This window comes from Poeciliopsis prolifica, unplaced genomic scaffold (genome assembly GCF_027474105.1).
Source record: "Poeciliopsis prolifica strain line A6 unplaced genomic scaffold, Auburn_PproV2 SCAFFOLD023, whole genome shotgun sequence".
NCBI lineage: Eukaryota > Metazoa > Chordata > Actinopteri > Cyprinodontiformes > Poeciliidae > Poeciliopsis > Poeciliopsis prolifica.
Window position 1 is genome coordinate 5,071,307 of NW_026562398.1, and position 23,541 is coordinate 5,094,847.

At 38.4% G+C, this 23,541-nt stretch overlaps 2 protein-coding genes across 3 annotated transcripts in view; one reads left to right on the plus strand and one right to left on the minus strand.

The window, feature by feature from the left end:
* The first annotated feature begins 1,322 nt into the window (after positions 1–1,322).
* On the plus strand, positions 1,323–8,269 carry si:ch73-217n20.1 (C4b-binding protein alpha chain). The gene is made up of 11 exons (XM_055046214.1): positions 1,323–1,479; positions 1,595–1,792; positions 2,767–2,866; positions 2,945–3,018; positions 4,011–4,217; positions 6,056–6,250; positions 6,752–6,848; positions 6,936–7,009; positions 7,097–7,273; positions 7,373–7,558; positions 8,099–8,269. The coding sequence occupies exons 1-11, from the start codon at positions 1,425–1,427 to the stop codon at positions 8,113–8,115; spliced, it is 1,380 nt and encodes a 459-aa protein (XP_054902189.1). The 5' UTR covers positions 1,323–1,424; the 3' UTR covers positions 8,116–8,269.
* Positions 8,270–8,271: 2 nt separating this feature from the next.
* The window catches only part of scube3 (signal peptide, CUB domain, EGF-like 3), a 101,694-nt gene continuing 86,424 nt past the window's right edge, over positions 8,272–23,541 (minus strand). For both annotated transcript variants that reach the window (XM_055046212.1, XM_055046211.1), the window contains 14 exons: positions 22,497–22,613; positions 18,620–18,742; positions 17,285–17,401; positions 17,098–17,193; positions 16,859–16,975; positions 15,737–15,898; positions 15,425–15,628; positions 15,177–15,338; positions 14,922–15,089; positions 14,110–14,271; positions 13,800–13,997; positions 13,563–13,715; positions 12,307–12,386; positions 8,272–11,259 (listed from right to left, as the gene is read on the minus strand). In XM_055046212.1, coding sequence (XP_054902187.1) covers positions 11,107–11,259; positions 12,307–12,386; positions 13,563–13,715; positions 13,800–13,997; positions 14,110–14,271; positions 14,922–15,089; positions 15,177–15,338; positions 15,425–15,628; positions 15,737–15,898; positions 16,859–16,975; positions 17,098–17,193; positions 17,285–17,401; positions 18,620–18,742; positions 22,497–22,613 — 2,012 coding nt within the window. In that variant the 3' untranslated portion in view covers positions 8,272–11,106. The remainder of the gene's footprint in view (positions 11,260–12,306; positions 12,387–13,562; positions 13,716–13,799; positions 13,998–14,109; positions 14,272–14,921; positions 15,090–15,176; positions 15,339–15,424; positions 15,629–15,736; positions 15,899–16,858; positions 16,976–17,097; positions 17,194–17,284; positions 17,402–18,619; positions 18,743–22,496; positions 22,614–23,541) is intronic.

The following is a 23,541-nucleotide window of genomic DNA, read 5'->3' on the forward strand; positions in this document are numbered from 1 at the left end:
TTTTTTAGTCCTATGCTTCTTCTTCTTCTTCTCTGTGTTCAATTAAGCTCCTTCTGTGTTATTTAGTTTCCTTCCTTCAGTTGTCCTGCTCAGGATTTTCTTTTCACAGCGGCTGCACATTCCTCTGATTAAGCTCGTTTGGATCCAATGTCATTCTCTGACCTTGACTCAGATTTTGAGGTCATGGTTTTCAATGTTTTTTGCTCGTTCCTCTTATTACTCAGCTTCGTGCGAGTTTCCCTGACAAGTTCTGCTTTTGTTATTAAATTCCTCTGCTCTGGATACAGAGCAGAGGAACTTGGGTTCTTATTAATCATAAAACATGACAACTACTCACCACGTCATAATTTATTAGTAGGATTGAAGATATTAATAGGGCAACGTTTCTAAATAATGGTACATGTTTTTATTAGCTCACATCTCAGTGGTAATTAAAGAATAGCGCAAGATTACAAATGATCTTTCAAAAGATGCTCAAACTGGAAATATCTCTTCATATACTCTAGATTAGGAGGCAGTGATACTTAGTATATTTAATATGAGAACATTAATCAGTTCTAAATGTATTAAACTTTGTAATGAAATGTTACAGAACAAGCAAATAGAACTAGATGTCTAAATGGAGGATAAGCAGGATAAAACCAAACCTTTAAGCAACAAATATCTAACAATGGGATGCAATCTTAAATGATAATATGCTGACAGTTTTCTTCCTGCCAAGCTAAGCATGTAACAGGGCAATAAATGTTGATTTTTATTGGGTAATACATATCTTTTTTAAAAAATAAACAGAAAAGATACTTTAGTTGCAAGAATTGAATAATTATCTTTGACTTGTTTGTTTAAAACCATTTTTCTCAGGAAATAAACTTGTTTTTGTTGTTATCCAACTGTATTGCTTTATATTTTTAGTTGTTTTCATGACCTAAAAAGGGACTTCACACTATTTGTTTTAGATTTAATGGGGGTTTTAGTGAGGAGCTGTCAAGTGTTTCCAATCATCTTGTTCTTTTTATTTTATTTAATGTTTGTAAGGCTGACTGGAGACTAGAAGACTGCTCTATTTATTGATATCAAAAGAAAAGTATTATTGATATGCATTTTTTTTTAAATATGCATCAAACATATTGAAATACTTCATCATAGGGAATGGAACAAATAATTAAGTTTTTCCAACAATAAAAATAAATGCTTTTATTAAAAATGCTTTTGAAATGCTTCTGAAAATATTCCAATTGTTGACGTTTTTGTCCTTGCCTTGCTTCCTTCCCACTGTCTCCTTGTATATGATTTTTTTCTCTCTCTCTCTCTCCGAAGACTTTGCCCTCAGCAGGGCTGTGCCAGCCTTCTTCTATAAATCACTCCATCTGACTCTCCCGTTGGTATTTGCTTTTCATAACCTCTTCTTGTACAGGACAACAACCATGAGGACCGCCACTGGGACCATTGTGATTTTATGGTTTGCTTTTTTAGCAGCAGGTAAAAAAATATATATAGATAAATTGACATTTTTTCAACTCATTAGCGTGCGCACGTCTGTCAGTTGGTGTTTTCACGTTAAATATGTTTACATTTTCATCGACTGAATAAACAGCTCAGGTGGCGCAGGAGTGTCCCGCTCCGCCGGAGTACCCGCACACCCGACTGCGAAAGAAAATCTCGCCCAGACAGAAGTTCAGCAGCGGGCAGAAGCTTCACTACGGCTGCGCCGAGGACTTCACTCCATCCAGAGGGAGCGGATCTGTGGAGTGTCGGGACGGGAAGTGGAGCCGACTGACTCTACAATGCGAAAGTAAGAGTGGCAAATAATCAGGCGTTCCTTTTTTAAAAAAACAAACAAAAACAAAACAAAATAAAAATTAAAATAAATAAAATGCGATTTTGGACCAATTTTATAAGCTCTTTTACGCCCTCTGCTGAGCATAGAGGGAAGAGTTCTTTATTGTTTTATCTTTTATCAGCCAATTAAAATTTTGTCTTATTCAGTGGATTCGAATATTATAAAAAAGTTCTTTCATTTCAGAAACTTAATTCACGAAGTGAAATACACTATGTGTAGCAATTACCAACAAGCATTTATTTTCATTTTTTTCATTAGCTTACAGCCAATGACAACACATTTAACATAAGAATATTACATCAATAAAAACATATTTTTTAGAGATAGAAATATGGGCTTATTGAAAAGTGTAATGCTTGCTTAAACATTATGTTTAAAAGGCAACCTTAATCTGAATATTTAGCCTGATCAGAACCGATATGTCAGCTTGAGTCTGGCTGTAAGAACTAACTTTCATATTATGCTTAGACAATTTAAGAAAAAATACTTACTTTCCCATGTACTTTACATGATGTACTTAGCAAGGTACGATATTTTTCTTTCTTTAGGAATGGAATGAAAACAGAAATTACTTTTTTAATAAAATTGGAAGTGCGGTATTTATTGTATTTAGCCTTTTTTTCTCCGATACCCATAAAAAATTAATTTTACTTTCAACAAGTGAAGTTGGGATATAAAATCCCAATAAAATATATTGCATTTTATCACTGTAGCAAAATTTCCGAGGATTACAAATACTTTAGCACAGTATGGTATTGTTATGTTGTCTTCTACAGACAACATGATATACGGCAATGTTCATTTAACGAAAACTTACCTTCTGCTAAGTTCACTGGTGTTATGAGTTGGATTTATTTTTGACCCTAACTCAATCTTGGGATTTCCATCCTTACCTTTTCATTGTTCCTCGTGTCAACTTCCGACAGAGATATCATGTGGCAACGCCGGTGAGCTCCCCAATGGACACTTCGTCTATGAAGGTCAAACGTATATTGGGGAGAAAGTTTATGCCAAATGCAACGAGGGGTAAGCTTTGCCTGAAACAATTTTTGTAAGGCATGTAAACATTGTGGTGTATATTAAACTGAATCTCCATGCTTACAGATACATGCTGAAGGGAATGAGCTACATGATATGCAAGAGGTCTGGATGGACTGGTGAATTTCCATTATGTGAAGGTATGTGACTGTGTGTTTAAACTGCGAGATAATAAAGTGACGCTCTGCAATTGCAACCGGATGAAAAGCAACTCTGTATGGGTGGGAGTTATAAAACTGATCAACTGAAGCTTTAATATGATGAGCAGCTCATCTAATCCCCTAATTGTTTTGTGCATATTTTCCATCTTTGTAAGAGCTCATTAGTCATGAGATCATTTTGACTTAATCATATATTTGTCTTGTGCGGAATAAGGTGTGGTAGTGAAGAGGTCATTATACCACTATTTTCACCGCACTCATTTTCCATCTAAAGTGACCAATTATCATTACAAACTAAGAACACAAACCTTTAAATCAAAATGCCTTAAAAAGTATTCACATTAATCGATTTTGCCATGTTACAACCACTCACTTAGCATATTTTCATAAGGTTTCACGTGATATACCAGCAGAATGGGACATAATTATGAAGTGGAAGAAAATAGATACATGATTTTTTTTTTAAATAAAAATCTGAAAAGTATGAAGTGCATTTGGATTTACCGCCACTTATTCTGATGCCCATAAATAAAACCAATTGCACCAATTGCTGACTGCAGCTGCACATTAACCCAAACACACCATTGCCACGGTGACACCTGGTGGCATTTTTCTTTTTTTTGCAGGGATAAGGAAGTGACTCAGAGTTGATGTGAAGATATTTGGAGCTAAATAAAGGAAAATCTTTGAAGAAAACCTTTTAAAAACTGAGGCTCTTGTTGACTATACAAATGTTGGGTTATGCTACAAAGACAAATTAACAAGAATATCATCTTTCCATGGCTGGAAAAGACATACCTGATGTTGAACTGCGTGGATACATTAAGTTCATTAATCAGTCATAGCTCGGGTCTTGTTACGTATTATATATTTAATATTTTAAAAACACAATTTGCTTTAAAGTTCACATAATAAAAACTTCCATGCTTCCTTCTTTGCTGAAATTAATTACATGCTCAATTGTCTCACAGAGAAAGAAATCACCTGCTCCACTCCAGTGGTGAACAATTCAGTGAAGAGTGGCAGAGAGGTTTCAGTTCACCATGTTGGAGATACCATGGACATCACCTGTAGCTCTGGTTACCACTTGGATGGAGCACAACAGCTCACCTGTGGGTCCGATGGCCAGTGGCAGCCGAAACTCCCTCAGTGTTTACTGTCCCCTGATAAAAGGCCTGGTAAGAGCGTATGATATTTCTTAGCTAGTCATTTATTTTATTTTTGTAATTGGCCATTAACCATCCCTTTTTATATGAAAGATCTACTCCTACAGTTTATCTTGGGGGAAAAGAAAGCAAATTTTTAAATTAATGTTATTTTAATGGGACGTAATATAAATGAAATGGTTTTATCAGGATCCAAATTTATTTAAATCTAATCTCAAGTGTTCAGAAACATTATTTCCCACTGTCATTATTTCTTTTTATTGTACACAGGTGTGCTGTACAGTGTGTCAAATTGAATTTATCATTGTAAGATCAACGTGTCACATCTATACTAGCTTCAATAGGGCCTTGTTCCCAGTTTCAGTTTAATTCATCTTCATTAAACTGCACAAGGTCAGGACTTTGTGTTGGCCAATCAAGACTTTCCACACCAGACTTGCCCTTGTATGCCTTTAAAGAGCTATCCATCCTCTGATGGACAAAGATGAGCGATGATGTCCAAAATGTCTTGGAATGCTGAAGTTTTAGGCGTTCCTTTTACTGGTACTAAAGTGCCAAGCCCAATTCCTGTCAGGCAGCTCCACACCATAATCCCTTCTGTCCCAACCTTACTTTTGACACATAGCAGTCAGGAAAGTCCTGTTCTGGCAAGTGATGAATCCATACTTAGATAGTCACATAAACATGACTTGTTGCTCTTAGAACATGTCTGCTGCTGTAGAGTCCAGCGGTGACATATTTTACACAATTGCCTCCAACATTTTGTATTTTGTTAAGTAAGACTTGGTGCAGCTGAACACCCTCAGCATGAAGCACTGTATGCACTGTGCTGGATTTAATCTGAAGGTCTGACTGCAGAAAATTGGGGAGTGCTGATCACTGCACATCTCAGCATCTGCTGCTCCAGCTTTGAGATTTTACGAGGCCCATCACTTTGTGGATGAATTGCTGCCACTCCCAATTGCTTCTACTTTGTCATATTACCACTAACAGTTGTCAGTGAAATATCATGTGGAAGGGAAATTTAATGGATGGGCTTACTGCGTGGGTGGATTTTTATCAAAGTACAATGCTGGAATTCACTAAGCTCCTGACCCAGTCTTTCAGAAATGTATGGTATACACCAGTTGCTATGGAAGTGAATTGCACAGCTGTATTATACAATTTGAATGTATGAAAATAATATTTTGACAATTGAGCTGTATATGGTTTACTCAATGATTCCTGAAGGATCCAAACCTGGTCTTCAGGACCCGCTGCCCTGCATGTCTCCCTGCATGCTGTTGCACACCTGGCTTAAATAAATGGGTGATTGCCCGTCTTCTGCCACAAATAGATGCATGCTAATATGGTAAATGAAGTTACGTATGCAGGTGTGCTGGGCTTGGGACCCCTGCTGTAGCAGCAGAATAAGCCCACACCATGAATCCATAATGTGGATACCAGATGCCAGACAGTTGGTATCTGGCATTTGCCTGGTTTTTGCCTGACATCTCTCCTTGGTCTCATGTGCCAAGGAAAATAGTTACAGAATAAGTTAATTTAAAAAAAAAGTTAATTTTATTTTGAGAAGCCTTCCAAAGAAGTCCTCCTTGTTCTTTTTGAAGCTGCTGTCACTTGTTTTTTGACATTTAATACTCTTTAGAAGGTCTTCCAAAACATCTGCTTTTATAGAAGTGGTGACGCTCACTGATGATCGCTTTTCCATCCACTGTATTTTCATATACTTGATTTTTAAACTGTCACCCTGGTAAAGACTAGATCAGGTTTTGTTTTGTGCCGATATGCAATACATTAGATTTTTTTCCCTCCCATGACATGAACTTTTCACCTCTTTTTGAAATACACAGCAGGTGGATGTGATGCACCATTCATTGTCAGCAGCTCCAACGCCAACCTTGCTGACAAGTACATCACTATGACCTCGTTTTCTTCTGGCGACAAAATCTCCTACAAGTGTGATGTGGGATATACTCCAGTGGGTGGTAGCAGGATTCGCATATGTGACAATGGAAAATGGACGCCTTTGAAGCTAAAATGTGAACGTAGGAAACTTTACATTTATCATCCAAGTCATTTTTTCCCAAGTCTTATGTATGCTTCCAGAATACTCAAAGTACTAAATAATCATGTAAATCTGTAGAAGAGAGAGCGACACCCTCATGAAAACCTTTGACTTATTCCTAAAGACTTGAACAATTCTGGTTTGTGAAATTTATGAAAGTGTTTATAATTGTTTCGGAGAAAAAAGTAACTGAATATTTACAAAGTATTTTAGTTCACAAATTTGTGCTTATGATTTATAAATCATTATGTTGCTGATTCACTATTTAACTGACAGAAATAAGCTCTTAAATTTACAACCTTGTCTTTAAAATGATTCTGGAAAAAACAAAAACAATCAGCAAGATTGTCATGAGCCAAAGAGGTTATCAAACTTCTAAAATCAGACAAACACACATGGCTATTTGTTGTATTGAGATTAAATATGAAATGGTTTATTATTTCACCCTCCGTAACATTACTCTATCATTTTGTGTCAAAAGGAAAGCTGTGTGGACATCCTGGAGAAATTTCAAATGGACAGTTCGTCTACACCGGCGTAGAGTTTGGAGATACAGCTACAGCTGTGTGTGATGAGGGGTGAGACAAACACTCCCTGCAATGTTTCCTTATCTCCCATTGTTCTTGACATTTTAGGACTTGACTTTTTTATTGATTTCTCACCAGGTTTATTCTCGTCGGTAAGGCCACCAGGCACTGCGTGAGCAACGGCTGGGACGGTCGTCCTGCTGTCTGTGAAGGTGAGGTCTGCTAACTCGCCTGTCCATTTGGTACCTGTGTATTTGCTAATACATGGAGTCATCTCAGAACTCTTGCACACCCTGCAGCTGTCGAGTGTGAAGAGCCAACAGAGACGACTGCTCAGAGGAGAAATTTCCAGGAGCTGCCATACAGATTCAGGAATGTGATTCAGTATGAGTGCAAAGTGGGGAGTCTGGTGGGATCGAGGGAGATATGGTGCACCAGCAGTGGGACATGGAGCTCACCCCCTCCACAATGCAAAGGTCTTTAGTCATGATTTGTCACAGAGTTTTGGGCAACTTTCTACACCATATGCATCATTCCTTTTCACTAAAATTACAAAATCTCTTTTGTTTTCACAGTTATAGGATGTCGGTCACCAAATATTCCCAACGCCTTCTGGATTAACTTTCACAAGAAAACGTATCGCCCTATGGAGACCATCAGTTCATTTCAATGCAAGTCTGGCTATATTTTTACTGGACAAACCCAAATCACCTGTGGCAGTGATGGCCAATGGTTGCAGAGTCTTCCAAAATGTCTTCCCAGTAAGTACTCTTTGTGATATAAAAAACTAATATGCATAAGATATAGTACAGCATAAGTAAAGTAAATATTTGTTAATAAAATCTGAAAAAGTGAAACTGATATTGATTCATTACACACAGACTAATATATTTCAAACATTTGTTTATGTCAACTTTGAAGCAGAGCTAATAAACCAAATTTTTAGACCAAGATTACCAATAAATATAAAGAAAACTTTTAAGTTCCACTGAATGAATTACTGCTTCAACGGAGAAGCATGAAGATGGTCAGTCTGTTGTTCCTGCACAGATGCTTCTACCTGTTTGCATCGTTGGCTTTGGCGTCTCATCTACCTCTTAATATTCACATAAAAGCAAATCTGAGAACCTACATATTGGATGCTAATTAGAAGTAGCCCACGTGTAACAAAACAAAGATGGCATCTTGATATGTAGATCTGTGTGTAATCAATCTATCCGTTTGACTCTTTTGAAATTCAACATTACTACAAGTGTTGGAACATTTTTCAGTAATGCCTTCAATTTTGTTTTATTTTCCAGGAATGAGGAGGGGCTAATCTGCTGCCAAAAGTTTGATCTCATAATATTTAATCCAATTTTCATACATTCATTTATCAATTACTGTTAAAATCAACCTTTAGTAATGCACTGTTTAATATATTTCCCCTTGTGTACAACCATTACAAAGACATTAAATACGTTGAAAAGGAAGCTGAAGTACAGTATGTTTATTTTTAATAAGTGTCTTGGGCAGTAACAAGTGTAAACCTGTTTGATTCCCCTCTGTACAAAGTTGTTTTTTTCCATCTTTTTTCTCCAAACTGCTGATAATGTATCGTCTCTATAGACTAAACGGTGAGTGAGCATCTTATGAACAAACAAGTTACAAGAAGAAAAAAAAAAGGAACACAAATTGCATTCATTTAAAAAGACAATACAAAAACCAGACATTTCTTTACATGAGCAATAACATTTCAAGTGCAAATATCATTATCAAACTCCAATACATCATAGCAAACTATTGCTTTAAAGGCAACACCTCAATAAAAACCAACAACAACAATAACAGGATGCAGGAAAGAAGCTCTTTCTGGTAGGAAGAGAGGGTGCATGTGGGTCACATGAGCGCACCAAAAAAAGAAAATATTCTGTCTGATGTATAAGTGAAATGTGTATAGGAAGAATTATAAACTGATATAAGAGGTCTGACCCAACAATACCCTCAGATTTGACAGTGAGGGCATATTCCCTTTGTTTAATCCAGTATGGTCCATGGGATATAGTGTCCTAACAAACTAATTTTTATTTACAAAAATGGGGAAAAAAATACATACGTACAAGAGGGCAAGTTTTCTTTCTCTTAATGAATGTCCATGTCAGTAGATTTTTAGGGTCACATATTGACTAACCATTCATTCGTTGTTCCCAGGTTGTTTAAAGTGATGCTGATTGAGGGGCGTCGCCTCCTAAATCTTGGGCTAAAATCTTTTCACTGGGAGGAGCTCAGGAAGTGCCTGGTCATAAAAAAAGTGACATTTACCCCAAACTCAGCACACCAAGTAATCTGTGTCAAAAGGTGATGTTTTTTTAGAAGTGACAATGATGTTTTTGTACACAGGGTTCCCACACAAGCTGGCAAAACATCTGGATTTGAACGAAAAATATTCGTCAGGTCTAAAAATGTGTATTTTCAGACTTTATCAATTTGACAGTGGCATTCAACTCAGTATGTTTATTTATTCATTACTTTTTTATCAGGCAACAGCAATTTTGTGTTTATACTTTAAAATTGAACTAACAAAGGATCAAGAAATTTGGAACAATGAGTCTGGAAAAGTACAACATTTTGAGATAAAAATGAGTAGGAATCCTGTGTCCAATACCAGACAAACCTGATCTTTTTGTGAAATCTCATGTAAAAAACAAATGAGAAGATTTCCTCAAACAGTATTTCTGGCTGAGGCTTATACAAGCCAGAAGTGTTAGATTTTCTCTACATTTAAATTATGTTACCCTGTTTAGTCACTCTTACAATTTGTTTCACTGTACAAACCAAATTGTTACTTTTTTACATTTAGCTAGTTTTACTTTATTATTTTTCCATTTACGCCTAAATAATTGATGACAATATTATTAATAGATGATTAATAGTCTCAACAAGACCACAACTCAAAACACATTTTGCAAATTTCCATATGGGTCGCAACTGAGTGGAACCATTTTTTTTTTTCCTTTTTTCATTGCACTTTAATAAAAACAGAAGGGACGGTCGGTTCCAAATCTAGTGCAGGAAACTACTCGAGCTGCCCGATCTGAGTGGTCTTTGGAAGAGCTGTCTTCATTGGGACAGGACACAGAGTGAGTTGGGGGTGTTGAGTGTCTTTGGATTTGAGACTAGTGGGACCTCAGAAGTAACTGGAACTGGGAAAAAGTGTACTGGACCTAAAAATCAGGATCAAAGATTTCAACCCTCGACTAGATTAATCTCACTATTTACAAGACCAAAAACAAAATAATCCGTAAATCCACAGATGAGTAATGAGAGATTATCAACTTACTGCTTGTAAAAAAAAAAAAAACAGAATTATTATGGATTCTGAGCTTCCCTTTTTTAAACCCTACAGAATATCAGTATGAAGAGTACATGAGAAAGACAATGAGACTGAAGAATTAAAGTGACCTTTTTAAAAAGAAGCAGCAAACATAATGTCCCACAGAGACATTACTCTCACTCTCTGAAACATGTTTCCACCAGACATCACATCATCCCATCTCTCACAATCATTTATCTCCCGAATGTCCGCTGGGTTCCATGGAATGACAAACCACACTTTTGTGTTTGCTTTGTAGATGGGTTGAAAAACAAAAAAAAAAACAAAACAAAAAAAAAAAACGACCAGAAGAAATAACCCGGAGGTTGGGAAACACGGGTACAGTCTAAACAGACGGAGCAAAACACGGTTGAACTGTTTTAACAGTTGGAAAAGGCTCTAAGAGCTCAAAAAATACAGCCGGGCTTCAAAGGAGCTGGAAAACTCAGGATTTAAGTGACCGCTCCTCCTTGAGGACAGCGCTCAGACACCAAGGATGGCACCAGAGTTACACAACACTTTTACACAACACAAACAGTCACACTTAATGGTAGGAACTGGAGCAAACACAATAACAAGCTCTATCAGGCTCAAACCGCACACACAAAACAACACTCCTACTGTCTGAAATAAGCTTTTTTTTTTCTTTCGTTATACGTGGTTCCATTGCACAACACAACAGAAACCACTCACATACTCAACATTCCCACTAAATGCTAGAGCGCAGGAATACAGACCTGGAGACAGACAGAATAAACCTAAAGAGCAAACAGGGTTACGACATGTCGGGCAATTCTCAGGTCTGCTGAGTGAAGAGTCTCATAGGGTTTGTGTTAAGAAGTCCTGGAAGAGTTGTGGCCTGAAAGGTGGCAGGGAATGTCGGGAGAGGAGGAGGGAGAAGGCGTGGGCCGGTGGGGCGGGTGTTGAAATCCAGTACCTCTCTGCAGCTGCAGGCTTTTACTTGTAGGGCCGCAGGAACGCTGACACTTTGCTGCTTATGAGACGGATGAAGGAGCGTGGAAGCATCTCGTTGGACTCCCGAGTGGTGTACTTAAAGTAGTGGTTTGGGTTGGCCAGCACATCAAAAAGAGTCTTAATCAGTTTTTTATCCTGCAGAAAAACCCCCCAACAACAATCAGGTGTCAAACATAATTTTTGCATTAATCATTTAAAAACGCCCTCATAACTGACCAGTTCTTTAGAAAAGTGTTGATACTCTGAGTATTTTTCTAATTTTGTCACATTACAAGCACAGGACTTTGCTTGTGAAGTGGCAGGAACATGAAAATCATTTTTGTGTACTTCCAATCCCCCCTTACACTGAATACCCTGAATAAAATTCACTGCAAATAACCAATTTAGTAAATGTGATCCTTTTAAGTGCAGTTTATGTGTGGTGAAAACCTAACATGTTACATCACTACATCCACACCATCTACATGGTGGTGGCAACATGATGCTGTGGGAATCCTATGCCTTTCTTTAGAAGGAGCAGCAAAGCTCCTCAAGAGATTATATAAAGATGAACAAAACTAAATACAGGATAAGGGTTGAAGAAGACCTCCAGAGATTCAGCCATTGCTACGGCTCAATTGTTTACATCAAAGCATAATCGAGTGGTTGAACGGCCCAGTCAAAGGCCATGAATAAATCCATTTGAGAATTTGCAATAAAGACTCATACATCTTTCATCCAATTTGGCTGAGCTATATTTGCAGAGAATTTCACTCTCTAGATGTAAAATTTGACACACCTCAAAAGGCCTGCAGCCACAGTTACTGATGAAAGATTGTTTCTACAAAATAGATTTTCAGATATTTATTTTAAAATTAAAAATGATCATTTTCCACTCTGAGTATGTCTATGATATAAAACGGCAATAAAATACAGAAATGTTTGCGATTGCAATGTAAACAAATGTAAAATAAAAATAAAAAATAAATAAAATAAAAAAATCCAGGATGTGTGAAGATAGTTTCGACAAATTACACAACTAGTATGACAATGCTAACAAATATTTTCCATATTATTCACCTTAGATTATGTTCACAGAAAACAGTTTTGTTTGTTATTAAAACTCACAGCTCAACTGAATCATCCTAAATCTGATTGCATCATCTACAAACAAATGACTAACACCTAAAAAACGGCACAAACCTTCAGAATTTCTTGATGGTTTTCTGAGGCGTAGAGTCTTCCATCTCGCACAATATCTTCCACAAGCTGCTCATAGTCCTCTGAAATCAAAAAAAGCAACACGAAAGATCATCAATGCAAACCATAATGCATTTAGCTGTTTAAATAATATAATCCATAATACATAGTTCCCCTGAAGGAACTATATAGGAACTTTTAGCTCATGTTACCATTGTCTGCTGGGATGTTTCAGATCATTTATTGTGACGAAAATTATGCTGAATCTTAAAAGTATGTCATGACCATGAACAGATTAACACCTTATTCACTTTTCACAGGTTAGCATCTCCATTTTAGAAATCAATGGATTAAAAGATGTACATATGTGATGTTAACCAATCACAACACTGCGAATACAAAAAATGTATTTGTGCCACTTCAGAATTCACCAAAAATTTTTTGGATTTGTCTTCATCCCCTGGATCCTGTGACCTGTGCAGTGGGACTGATCATCTGCAGAGGCCAATGCTGGAATCTGAATCTCTTTCAGTCGAGATGCGAGAGTTAAAGTAATTTTAAAACATTTCATAAGTAAAGTAGCTGAGTTGATGCTATTTTAATACCTCACTGCCCATAAAAGCAAGACAAAAACTCAAAAGCTGGAGAATGTTGTGAAAAAGAAAGTTAATTACTCTGTGCAAACTTGTAAATTGTATTTTTCCATTTTCTAACAATATAAAAACACAAGCTCTGGTTGAGACAGAGGAGGACTAAGTTAACTGAGTTTAAATTATTCATACATCTGACAGATTAGATTTGTTTCTGACAGGAATTGAGACAGGTTCTCTGAAAAATTATAAAACGTAAAACATGTTTTTATTGATATTTTAAAAAGCTGGCAATATCTATTTAAATCTTTCAGTGGAAAAATCATTATTGGCAATACTGCAATGAAACTGTCATTATAAGCTTTAACTGTCTTTGTGCATATTTCCTCTGGTATGTTGACAATTTATCTTTGGCGATGAGCTCATAATCTTTAAAGTCAAAAAGTCTCTTTTGCCATCACCCTAATCTTTAACTCTCTCCACATATTCACTATTATATTCAGTCTGGACTCTCACTGTGCTGCTCGAACATGTCATTTTTACTTCCAGTCAGAAAAAATATTACTTTACGCCCTAATTTTCCAAAGGCTAAGGATGATTTTGTATTCAACTGCATGTGATGTTTTGCAGAAGTAACTATCTACTAAGGTGAACTAGGATGCTACGTACCATCATAGGTAACATAAGGAATCTGGAAACCTCTGGCGCTGTTGGCCTCATTAGACTTGAAGTTTATCCACAGACGTCTGGAGCGAGCTGTGAAGGCGATGGGCCGCTCGTATGTCTGACAGGTCTCGTAGGTGGTGATGGATGTTGCTGACCCTTGCACAAGCACAGATAATCCTTCCTCATATTATTTATGCCCTCTATTAGCTCTAATGAATTTCAGAGAGAGAGAAAACTCACAGTTCTTCCTCATGACCAGAACATCGCCACACTCATCCTCTGAGGGCAGGAAGATCTCCGGCACCACGATCAGGATCTTGCGCTTGCTTGGTGGGTTGATATTCCAAATACACTCCACGTTATCAGGGTAGTTACCAGGATAGTTAGGTGACTCAATATAACCCATTAGCTCGCCCATCTCACCACCACATTGCCTGTCTAGACAGACAAAATTGGGCCATGTTAGACTGTAGCTAATATTATTTTATTAACAAAAATAATAATAATAAAAAAACATATGAAGATTTTAGGTCTTAATGTTCCAACTCACTTTTGCACTGCGAGACACTTGTGGCCCCATCAAAGTCGGTGGTGGTGTTTCCCGGACAGGTAATGCAGTAATTCTGCCTGAACTCTGTCTGATACGTCCCCACTGGGCAGCGAATACAGCGGTGGACAGTGGTGTTGTAGTAATGACCTGGAGAACACTGGACTGCAAGGTGGAGTAACAAAAAAAACATTAATTCTGATGAAATTAGTTTAATTAACTTCATTTATGCACAGAAATTGTTTCTATTCTGTTGCATTATTGTTTGAAAACTGAGGTGCAAAGTAAATACCGTAATCTAAATATTAGTGCTGTAAATCGATTACAAAATGCATCAGATTAATCACTATGTGTAACTTTCTAAGCTTGAAGTGTAAATATGGAGGTTGTTTAAGAAAGAGTTATATTGTCTTAAACAAACATGTCTGAAGATTCTCAGTTTTCGAGGTGTTTATTAATGACTCTGTTAATATACCATTTGACACTGTAATGACAATTAAGGACATTTTCAAAACTGTTGCTACTTGTTTTACACGAGGTAAGAGTTAATATTAATGACACTGTAATGACTGCTATTAAATCATGAACTACTTTGTTTCATGAAATCTCAAGAAAATGCCATATTATTAGTTTGCGGCTGTACACTGTGCACTTAATGTAAAGCTTTCACGAGCATACTTCTGCAAACTATTGTAACACTAGTTTACAAAGCTCATCTCAGGGAATGGCAGGCTAGGAGGAATGTAATAATGTTTCAATGAAGCAGTGATTCAGTGAAATAAAATATTTGAGATATTTTCCAAAACAAATCTGACCTTTGACTTCACAGTCATGAAAGGAGCTGGCACCTTCCCGCTTCGTGCTCAGGCCTCCACCGCAGGGGAAACAAAGTGTCCTTCCCAGATCTGGCTGGTAGGTGCCCTGAGGACACGGCTGGCAGGGTTTGAAGCCATCGCTGGAGAAGTAGCCAGTCGAACACTGGCCTGCATTTGATTGAAGGATCACAGAACATGGTTGTTGAACATTTCTATGAACTGCATGAGATGAGATGGATCCTCAGTTTAATTCACCAGCACAAGAGGAGATGTTTCGTGCTCCAACTGCCCCATGTCCATCACTGCCAGGGCAGAGGTCACAGGCCAGCTGGCCCTCTTTCTCCTGGAAAGTCCCGGGTGGACACTGGACACAGCGCTCCTGTCCCCCGTGGTAGTAGGACCCTGGTAGGCACATAACTGGGAAAAAAACATGAAAACGTACCACAGTTGAGAGATGACTCAGCTTCAAAAAGAATTAACTGAGCTTACTAGTCCAGCCTTACCACATCTGCCATTGACCCGCTCCCAGCCTGGGGCACAGTGGTCCTGAATGGGTGCAACCTGAGGAAGCTTTTGGGCCACTTCATATTCCAAACCAGCAACCCGGATCAGAAAGCGCTCTTGGTTGATGGACTTCTTCAGAGCCTTGATGTACGTTTTCACCTGCTTCTCCATGCGCTGCCGTAAACAGCTGAGGTTGCAGCTTCCTGATCAGTAAAAAAGTTCGATTTAAAAACCTTTTGTGACTCAGAGTAATGATGAAACATGTTGTCTGGATAACAGGATCAACATAGAGCGGCAGTGTGATGACTTACCTGTCGTGTCTCCAGGTTTGACTTCAGCTTCCAGCTCCAAAGTGATGCGTGTTACTCCTTTGTTAGAGGGATTGCGAGCATGTCGCCCTTTAGCTTTCTTGGAGGAGTCACATGTAAGGTTAACAAATGTTACCTGGCAGTTGCTGCAAGGCTGCCCCCCTCCTGCAGAGACAACGTTATTGAAAACCACGAGAAAGCACTGCACACCACTGAAGTTTAAGTTCAATCACATTATTCTAACACTTTTTTCAACGTTATCACAAAAGGACTCGAGGCAGTGCATCTTCTGTCTTGAATCTAACACATTTCAGTTTTTTTAAACAATCTAGGTCTTCCATCTTTTATAAATGATATGTGAAAGAGAGATGATATTGGAGTTTCTGTTCTGCCTTTGTCAGGTGACCTGCTTTGAAGATTCATCTCAGTAACACTGAAACACTGGTCAAATTTTTTTTTCCTCAAGAATGCAACTTGCTGTAAGTTTTCCATGATCACCTAAACTTAACTGAGACAACCCCATATTGCAGCGGCACTCTAAAGACGAGTCCAAACAGACACAGATAACTTGGAAATCCATTTTATGCACTTTGGCCTTAAATCTCGCTAAAAACTCTGACCAAAAAGAATATTTGAGAAACTTTTATTGTGTATCCTTAGGAAAATGGATATTTTTTGCAATCTGCAACAAATAATGCAGCAATTAATCCACGTACTTGCTTTGACATGATTCCAAATCGACATGTAAAAGTAGTTCCACCTGTACATCTGATGAACACGTTTCTTAAACCAATTTTTGTGTGTACATTTTATTTTGTAAAATGAAATGGATGAGACATTAATTTAAAAAAAAAAAATCGATTAGATGTGTACAAAGCATAAGGCTCAGCAGAAACTCCTTTTGGAAGAAAAAATTACTAGACTGATGAACATAATCGCAAACAAACTAACACTTTGTAATACTAATGCACAACTTTAACTTTAATTTTAAACCATATCTGATTTCAAATGCTACAGATATTAACTTTATTTTAGTATCCGATTGAGACTCTTGTGTCACTCGGCTTGGTAGAATTTTGATCTTGCGCCATCGGTGCAGAACAACAGACATTAATGGAGACTGACCTGGTCCCAGTGTCCGTCCCCTGTCCTCGGTCCTGCCTGTCAGCTTTGGATGCAGGTGACATTTGGCATTTTTAATCTTGAAAGAAGCCTTCTGTTTCACTGGAGGCGCCAAAGTCTCTACAGACAAACACAGCCTGGTGGGTGGAAGGACACTGAAGCATCATGCTGCTACCAGCAATCAGACGGAAACCTGCGATAGTTCATAGTATGGGTTTGATTTTAAATAAAAACCAACAAACCTACGCAGCCTTGAATGATGCTGGAGTTGATCCTTGCAGGGGGTTTGCCCGTGAGAATCGGGATGCCGCAGCTGACTGAGTAGCTGTTATTTGTCCCTGAAAGAGAGTGTGCCAGACCAAGAACTGTTGATCAAATGTCTACAGTTTGGTGTTTTGCGTTGGTACCCTGAATCGGTGTCATATATACCTGCCAGATAGTAGGCTTTGGAAGCACAGGTGAGAGAACAGCTCTCCTTTTTGCCCGTCCTGCTGCAGGTCAGGGTGGCTTTTGGTGCCACAAGTCCAGGAGGACATTTCACCAGCTCTACAAGAGAGAAAACTAACAGGTAAATGTCCAAAACTGCACAACAGCCGCTGCATTTGCAGCTACAATTATTTGACACCCACAACATATCAGATTATCAGCAAAATGCACAATTGTTGAGGCATTTGCAATAAACAGATTATACAAAGATCATTTAATTAGCCAAAAGAACTCATAATACAAGGATTACATTTCAATTCAAGACCAGATCATACATTTAGTGAATATTTGCAAATTCAGTACCCAAAAGTGAATACTTCATAAGAACAGGCACTCGTAAATCATTCCACAACCAGAGACGGAGATAGAGCAAATCACAGGCTTCATAAATTACATCAGACGTCCTTGAGAACAGATACAGAAAAAATGGCAAAGGTCCTGGATTTTTCTACAGATTCAGCGAGAAGCATAGTAGCATAGTCCACAAATTTCACTGTCATGTGAGCAGTGGGTGCACCACCTGGTGGCAGAAAGAGGAAGCCATCAGTGGCACCAGATTCCAGAAGAAGCAGGTGGTCAAAAACCTTTCAATGACCTGCAGAAAGACTTGGTAATAGCGTGCACCGAAGGTTCAGCTTGCATTAGCCAAAAGGCTGCTGCTATGAGCAGCAAGATGTCAAACTCAATGGAAGGAAGTGAATGCTGAAAACAACGCCCTGCCCACAGTGAAACATGGTGGTGGCTCAGTGATGCTCTGAGGCTGCTTCATGTGACACTAGGAATCTGAAGTATGTGGAAGAAAAAGAAAATATGTGGTTACATGGTTGCTTGGAACATCCTAGAAAATAGAGTGGCCATGATAGCTTCCTGAACTCTTACAAAAATGTAAGATGTAGCTGGTACTTGAAAAAGCACAGAGGAAAATAACTCAATTTCAGATATTGAATCCTGAGTTATGGAACAATATATTTTAGGAACACTGCCAGAAAGTCATATCTGCGAATGAATCAAATTTCAGCAGGTGTCAAACAGCAAAAGGTTTCCCTGCTAAGTCCTAAAAATGCTTGATATGAAGAAGTTGAGCAACTTAATAAATAACAGTTGACATTAAAAGTATCTCTCTGCATTCAGTTTGGAAAAACCACTCATAATATTAGATGTGTCAAACTTTTTAAACTAGTAGCTTGGGTATTTTGTCGGGGTTGAACAATTTTAGGTAAAACAGGAGGCACACACACACTCCTAAAAAAGCCACTAGGGGGCACTGTTGTCACATACCAATGCAGTCCTTCTTGTTCCAGTGAAGCTTGTATCCAGACGGACAGGTACACTCATAGCTTCCCAGAGTGTTGATGCAGCCGTATTTACAGCCTCCACGATTGATACTGCACTCATCAATATCTGCGAAAAGACGCAGTGACAGAAACGTTTTATGAACAAGCATGACAGATTTGACCTAATAGGCACTACTGATTTTTAAAAGAGCAGACTTAAAGACAGAAAAAAAATAATGGCAAAGGAAGTATTAGGAAATAATATCACCAGAGCAGTAGATCTTGTAGAAAGTAATGGCTTTCTCCAGTTGTAAAGAGTTCTTCTATGATTGCTTCAGTTCTCCTTGTTGGTTTTGAATGCATGGCAGATTAATGTGTTTGCGTGTAAACAGAAATGAATTCTTGTTTTGATGTCACCCACATTCAATTTCATGGTCAGAAGTTTTCGGGCTCTTGGGGAGGAAGACGTGTGGTAAGCAGTAAATTATAATCACCTTTTCAAACACATGCTGAGCTAAAACCACAAAAAGCACCCGGGATCCAGATGGAGTCTGACTGCATTCGGGGCCAGACAGAGAATTAGGTTGCAGGGCTAAGCTGAGGTCTTTAAGCGGGCCGCGGACAAGTGGCGCACACATAAGGAGGAAACAGACGTAGATAATAGCCGTGATTGATGATCTGGCTTGCTGATATGAAAAGCTCCTCCTTGTCTCATTTAATTATTTACCATGAAAAGATAAAAACAGCCTGTGTTGCTGCTTCACTCTCTGAAGGAGATGATGACTTCATCAACAGGGCGAGCTGCTTGAAAACATTGTGAGGAATGTGCTGCTCATCCTTCGCATCAAAGCACTCAATTTAAAGGACAAAGACCTTTAATGGATATCTGATGGAACAGGAGCTCATCTGCCAGACTTCTTTTATCCTCAAATGCTGCATTCCAACATTTCTCCAGATCTCTGTGCATGTTCATCAATGCTGAGACAAGCCAAGGGAGGAAAAATCCCCGAATTAAAAAGAAAGATAAAATGACATTCAGACACCCAAGCGTAAGAAGTAGGAGTTTCTGGATGAGTAGGTGAGTTCATCAGAATGTCATCGAATTTAAATTTCAATAGGTTTTCCTGTGTGTTTTCATTAAAAACCTCAAGAACTTAAAAAGTGGGTTTAAAAAATAACAGAACAAACAAACATCCTAATCAAAACCTAAGCAATTTTCTTATTAACAATGCTTTGCAAATCACAAACTGTTACATTACAGCCATGTGTGATTTCATAAATACTGTTGTCCTGTAAAAGTTTGTTTGGGAAAAACGTTAATGAACAATTACCATAATAAAGACCAAGGAACACACTCGACAGGTCAGGGATAACAACATGGAGAGGTTTTAAGCAGGATTACTAGTAATCCTTTGTTGGTCTCATCGAGCGCTGTTTAATCCATCATTTAAAAACTGGTAAGCGTACAGAAAAACTGCAAACAAAACAAGTGACGGTTATCCACCTAAGCTGACAGGCAGGGTCAAAGAGACCCTAATCAGAGAAGAAGCCATGAGGTTAATCGTAACTCTGACAGGAGCTGGAGATATCAGGTGGGAATCTCTCCACAGGGCAGCTATTAGTTGTGCTCTTGGTAAGTCCCCTACAAAGGGCTGGGGAGCAGAAAGCCTCCATGAGAATCCCCATTAAAAGTTTACCTCAAGCCTTGCAGGAGACACAACAAACATGTGCAAGAAGCTGTTCACATCAGATAAGAGCTAAGCTGAGCATTTTGGACAACATTCAAAGCTGAACGTGTGGCAGGAAACCAACACTGCTCATCAACTTTAACACACACTATCCACTGGAAGCTGCTGGGGGCAGCGGCATGCTGTGGAGATGCTTTTCTTCAGAAAGCAATGATTGAACAAGGCAATACAGGCAGAAAATCTATTGGATTACAGATCATATACAGCAATGGGAGGATTTAGATCAAAGGATAACTACATTTCAAAAGCCAAAGTCAAAATTCAGACTTAAATTCAGTTAAGAATGTGAGGCAAAGCTTAAAAATGTATTTTCCCTCTTCAGCCAATCTGTCTGAGCTTGAACTGTTGTGCGAAGGAAAACTTGTTGACAGAAGGCCACTGACCTAGTTGGCTTTGTTAAAGGCAACTATTGTCAAACACAGATCGCCGCTGTCCTGTACAGCCGTATTCCAGCTCCTAAATTACAAAGGAAATAACATAACCTTATTTGTGCAGAAGAAGGAGAAGTATAACTGGGAGCACCATAAATCTCAGGGGTTATCTAACAGTTGTGACAGCAGTGCTGAAGAGAGAGGCGAAATCATTCATCAACTTCTCGCTCAACAATAGTATGGAGAGCCATTTACTTGAGACCATCTTTACTCTTCTCAGCAGCCCAGCGGGCCCTGATCGCCGTCCATCAGGTGAGAAAAAACCTCGCAAATCCAATCCAGGGGCATTTATTCCCGGAGCTGACAGTTAATACAGCTTCCTGTCTGTAGAACGGATCTCTTGAACCTAATAAACCTGGATACAGCATTGTGTGTGAATGCAGAGAAAACTTTTTTCATCACAAGGCAAATTCTTCAAAAACATAGAGGCCATGTTTAAAGTTTAGTTTTTAAAGTATTTCTGTCTCTTTTTCTTTTTACCTGACTTGACTTCTTGGGGGGTGTTTTAAATAAATTTAATAAATACAACAATATATTAGTAGAACTGTTCAGTGAAATAAAATAATTAGAATAAATCAGTGCAAAGGAATATATATTTAACATACTTGGTGAATACATATGCCTCTCTGAGTTGTAGAGAACATCAGTGGAGATAAAGTTTTAACAATGTGATGTATTAGTGATGTCCAATTCGGCTCATTTCAATGTCAGCTTTTTAAGACAATAAATTGTCCTGTGAATGGTAATAGCCAGGTGAGATAAAAGTATTGTATCAATTCGATTTGTAGCTCCCTGGCAGGCAGTTTTCAACTCACAGATGTAGAGCGAGATGCCATTTACTTTATGGATTTTCTGTCATCCGGGTCGCCTGTCAATACTTTGGAAGTTAAGTCATCAGACTCTGTATTATGTGACACGTTCTGCAACATGGAAAAGATTGCAAGGGATAAAACATGTCAAAGTGTGTGAATGAGGTTCTGTGTTTTTGATTTTAAATGTATCATAACCTGGGAAGCAGATTGTATTTCTGATGAGGTGCTGAGATCTTTGCAATAAAATGCTTGGAGTGTTGCCAACCCTTTGTAAGATTGACAAGGATATAACTCGGGCATGAGGGTAGCATGACCAGTTCTGCTTCAGAGCATCTGATAACCATGAGCTACATGTGGTGACAAAACTGTCACTGGTGTAAAAAAGGTTCCTCCAAGAACCCTTAACTACCCAGATTTCTGATGCCACTACAAAAAGAATCCAAACAATCACTACAAATTTTCTGCATAAGCAAAACAGTTGGGGAACACTCACCCACTATCCTGGGTAATCTAAGTGGACCCCAGAGAATCTCTGCAGACTCTCCAGAGATTCAAATATTCTCTTAACTGAATGTTAATTTCAGACTGCAGAATTACTCTGGTGTAAAGAAGGCTTTCCTATTTGCAGAGGCTGACATAAAGGCATGGGACAGCACTGTCAGGAGTGAAGATTGTTTTGAAGACTTTAATTTGGTTGTAAACCAGTGCATTAAAAAGTACTAGGAAGGAAAGTTAAGGAAAACGTGTTCATTTCATAAGATTGAGGTAGTCATGAAACACAATTGAACTGCAAGCTGCAAATGCAACCCAGATGACAGTGATGGAAAATCAAAAATAGTTAAAATGCATCAACAGTGGATGGCAAGTGTTTGACAGACATGTCGGCTCACCTCCACAGTGGGCCAGGCCGTACAGGACGTAGCCTTTATTACAGAGACACTGGAAGCTGCCAGCGGAGTTGACACAGAAGTGGTCGCAAGCACGGTCGAAAGAGCATTCATCAATATCTGCAAAGACAAAAACACAAAGCAATGAAAAATTTGTTAAAGCAAATGAATCTGGATTTTCTGCCGTCCCACCTTCATATCATATCTTTTGTTCGTGAAGCTGAAACTGACAAACTTCTCCCTTTTCTACATTTTAGGCATGCTGTTGATGAATCAGTGTCAGTCCAGCATCAAATTAAAAATGAAAAGTGCTTTAATGTTGTATCATTTTTACTATTGTAGACTACAATGCAGCTTTCAGGGGTTTCTGTCTTTCTAATTTCCCCTTTTCATAGCCAAAAATGCATCTTCCTGTCTGTCAGTAGGCTCTCATAAGCCAGCATGCCATTAGGACTTCTGATGAAGTTCTTCTTTAATATCAGTGTCAGTCTTTGCCAAGCTCAGGCAGCACATGCTGGGAGAAAATAGGGGTTTGCAACAACTTTCCGAGATGTTTAATTGGCTTGTTTATTAAAGTTTCCCTGGATTTTCCCAGGAATATCATGCTTTCATCTGCTGTAAAGTGAACCTCCTCTAGGTTTTTAAATAGCCCCAGGTGTCATCAACGACATTACAAAGGTATTACCCTGCAACTGCAGAAGTATTCAGAGCCGCTGAACTTTTCCACATTTTGTCAGGTTACAACCACAAACTACAATGCATCTAACAAGCAGTTTATGCAACAGACCAACACAAACTCATGAATATGGGGTGATCTCTAGAAAGTTCAAAGCTGACAAAGAGATACTCTAAACAGTAAAATATTAGACAGTTTTTATCTCATTTAATGGGTTAAAAAGCAGTTTAGGTAAAACAGATATCTAAAATTTAAATGTTTTAGTGGACTTGTTGAACTCCAACACCGCAGAGAGCTCTTACTGATTACTGATGACGTCTGGAGTCCTGATGGCTCTTCTTGTTGGCACACACTGTGTGCAACGCTGCAAAA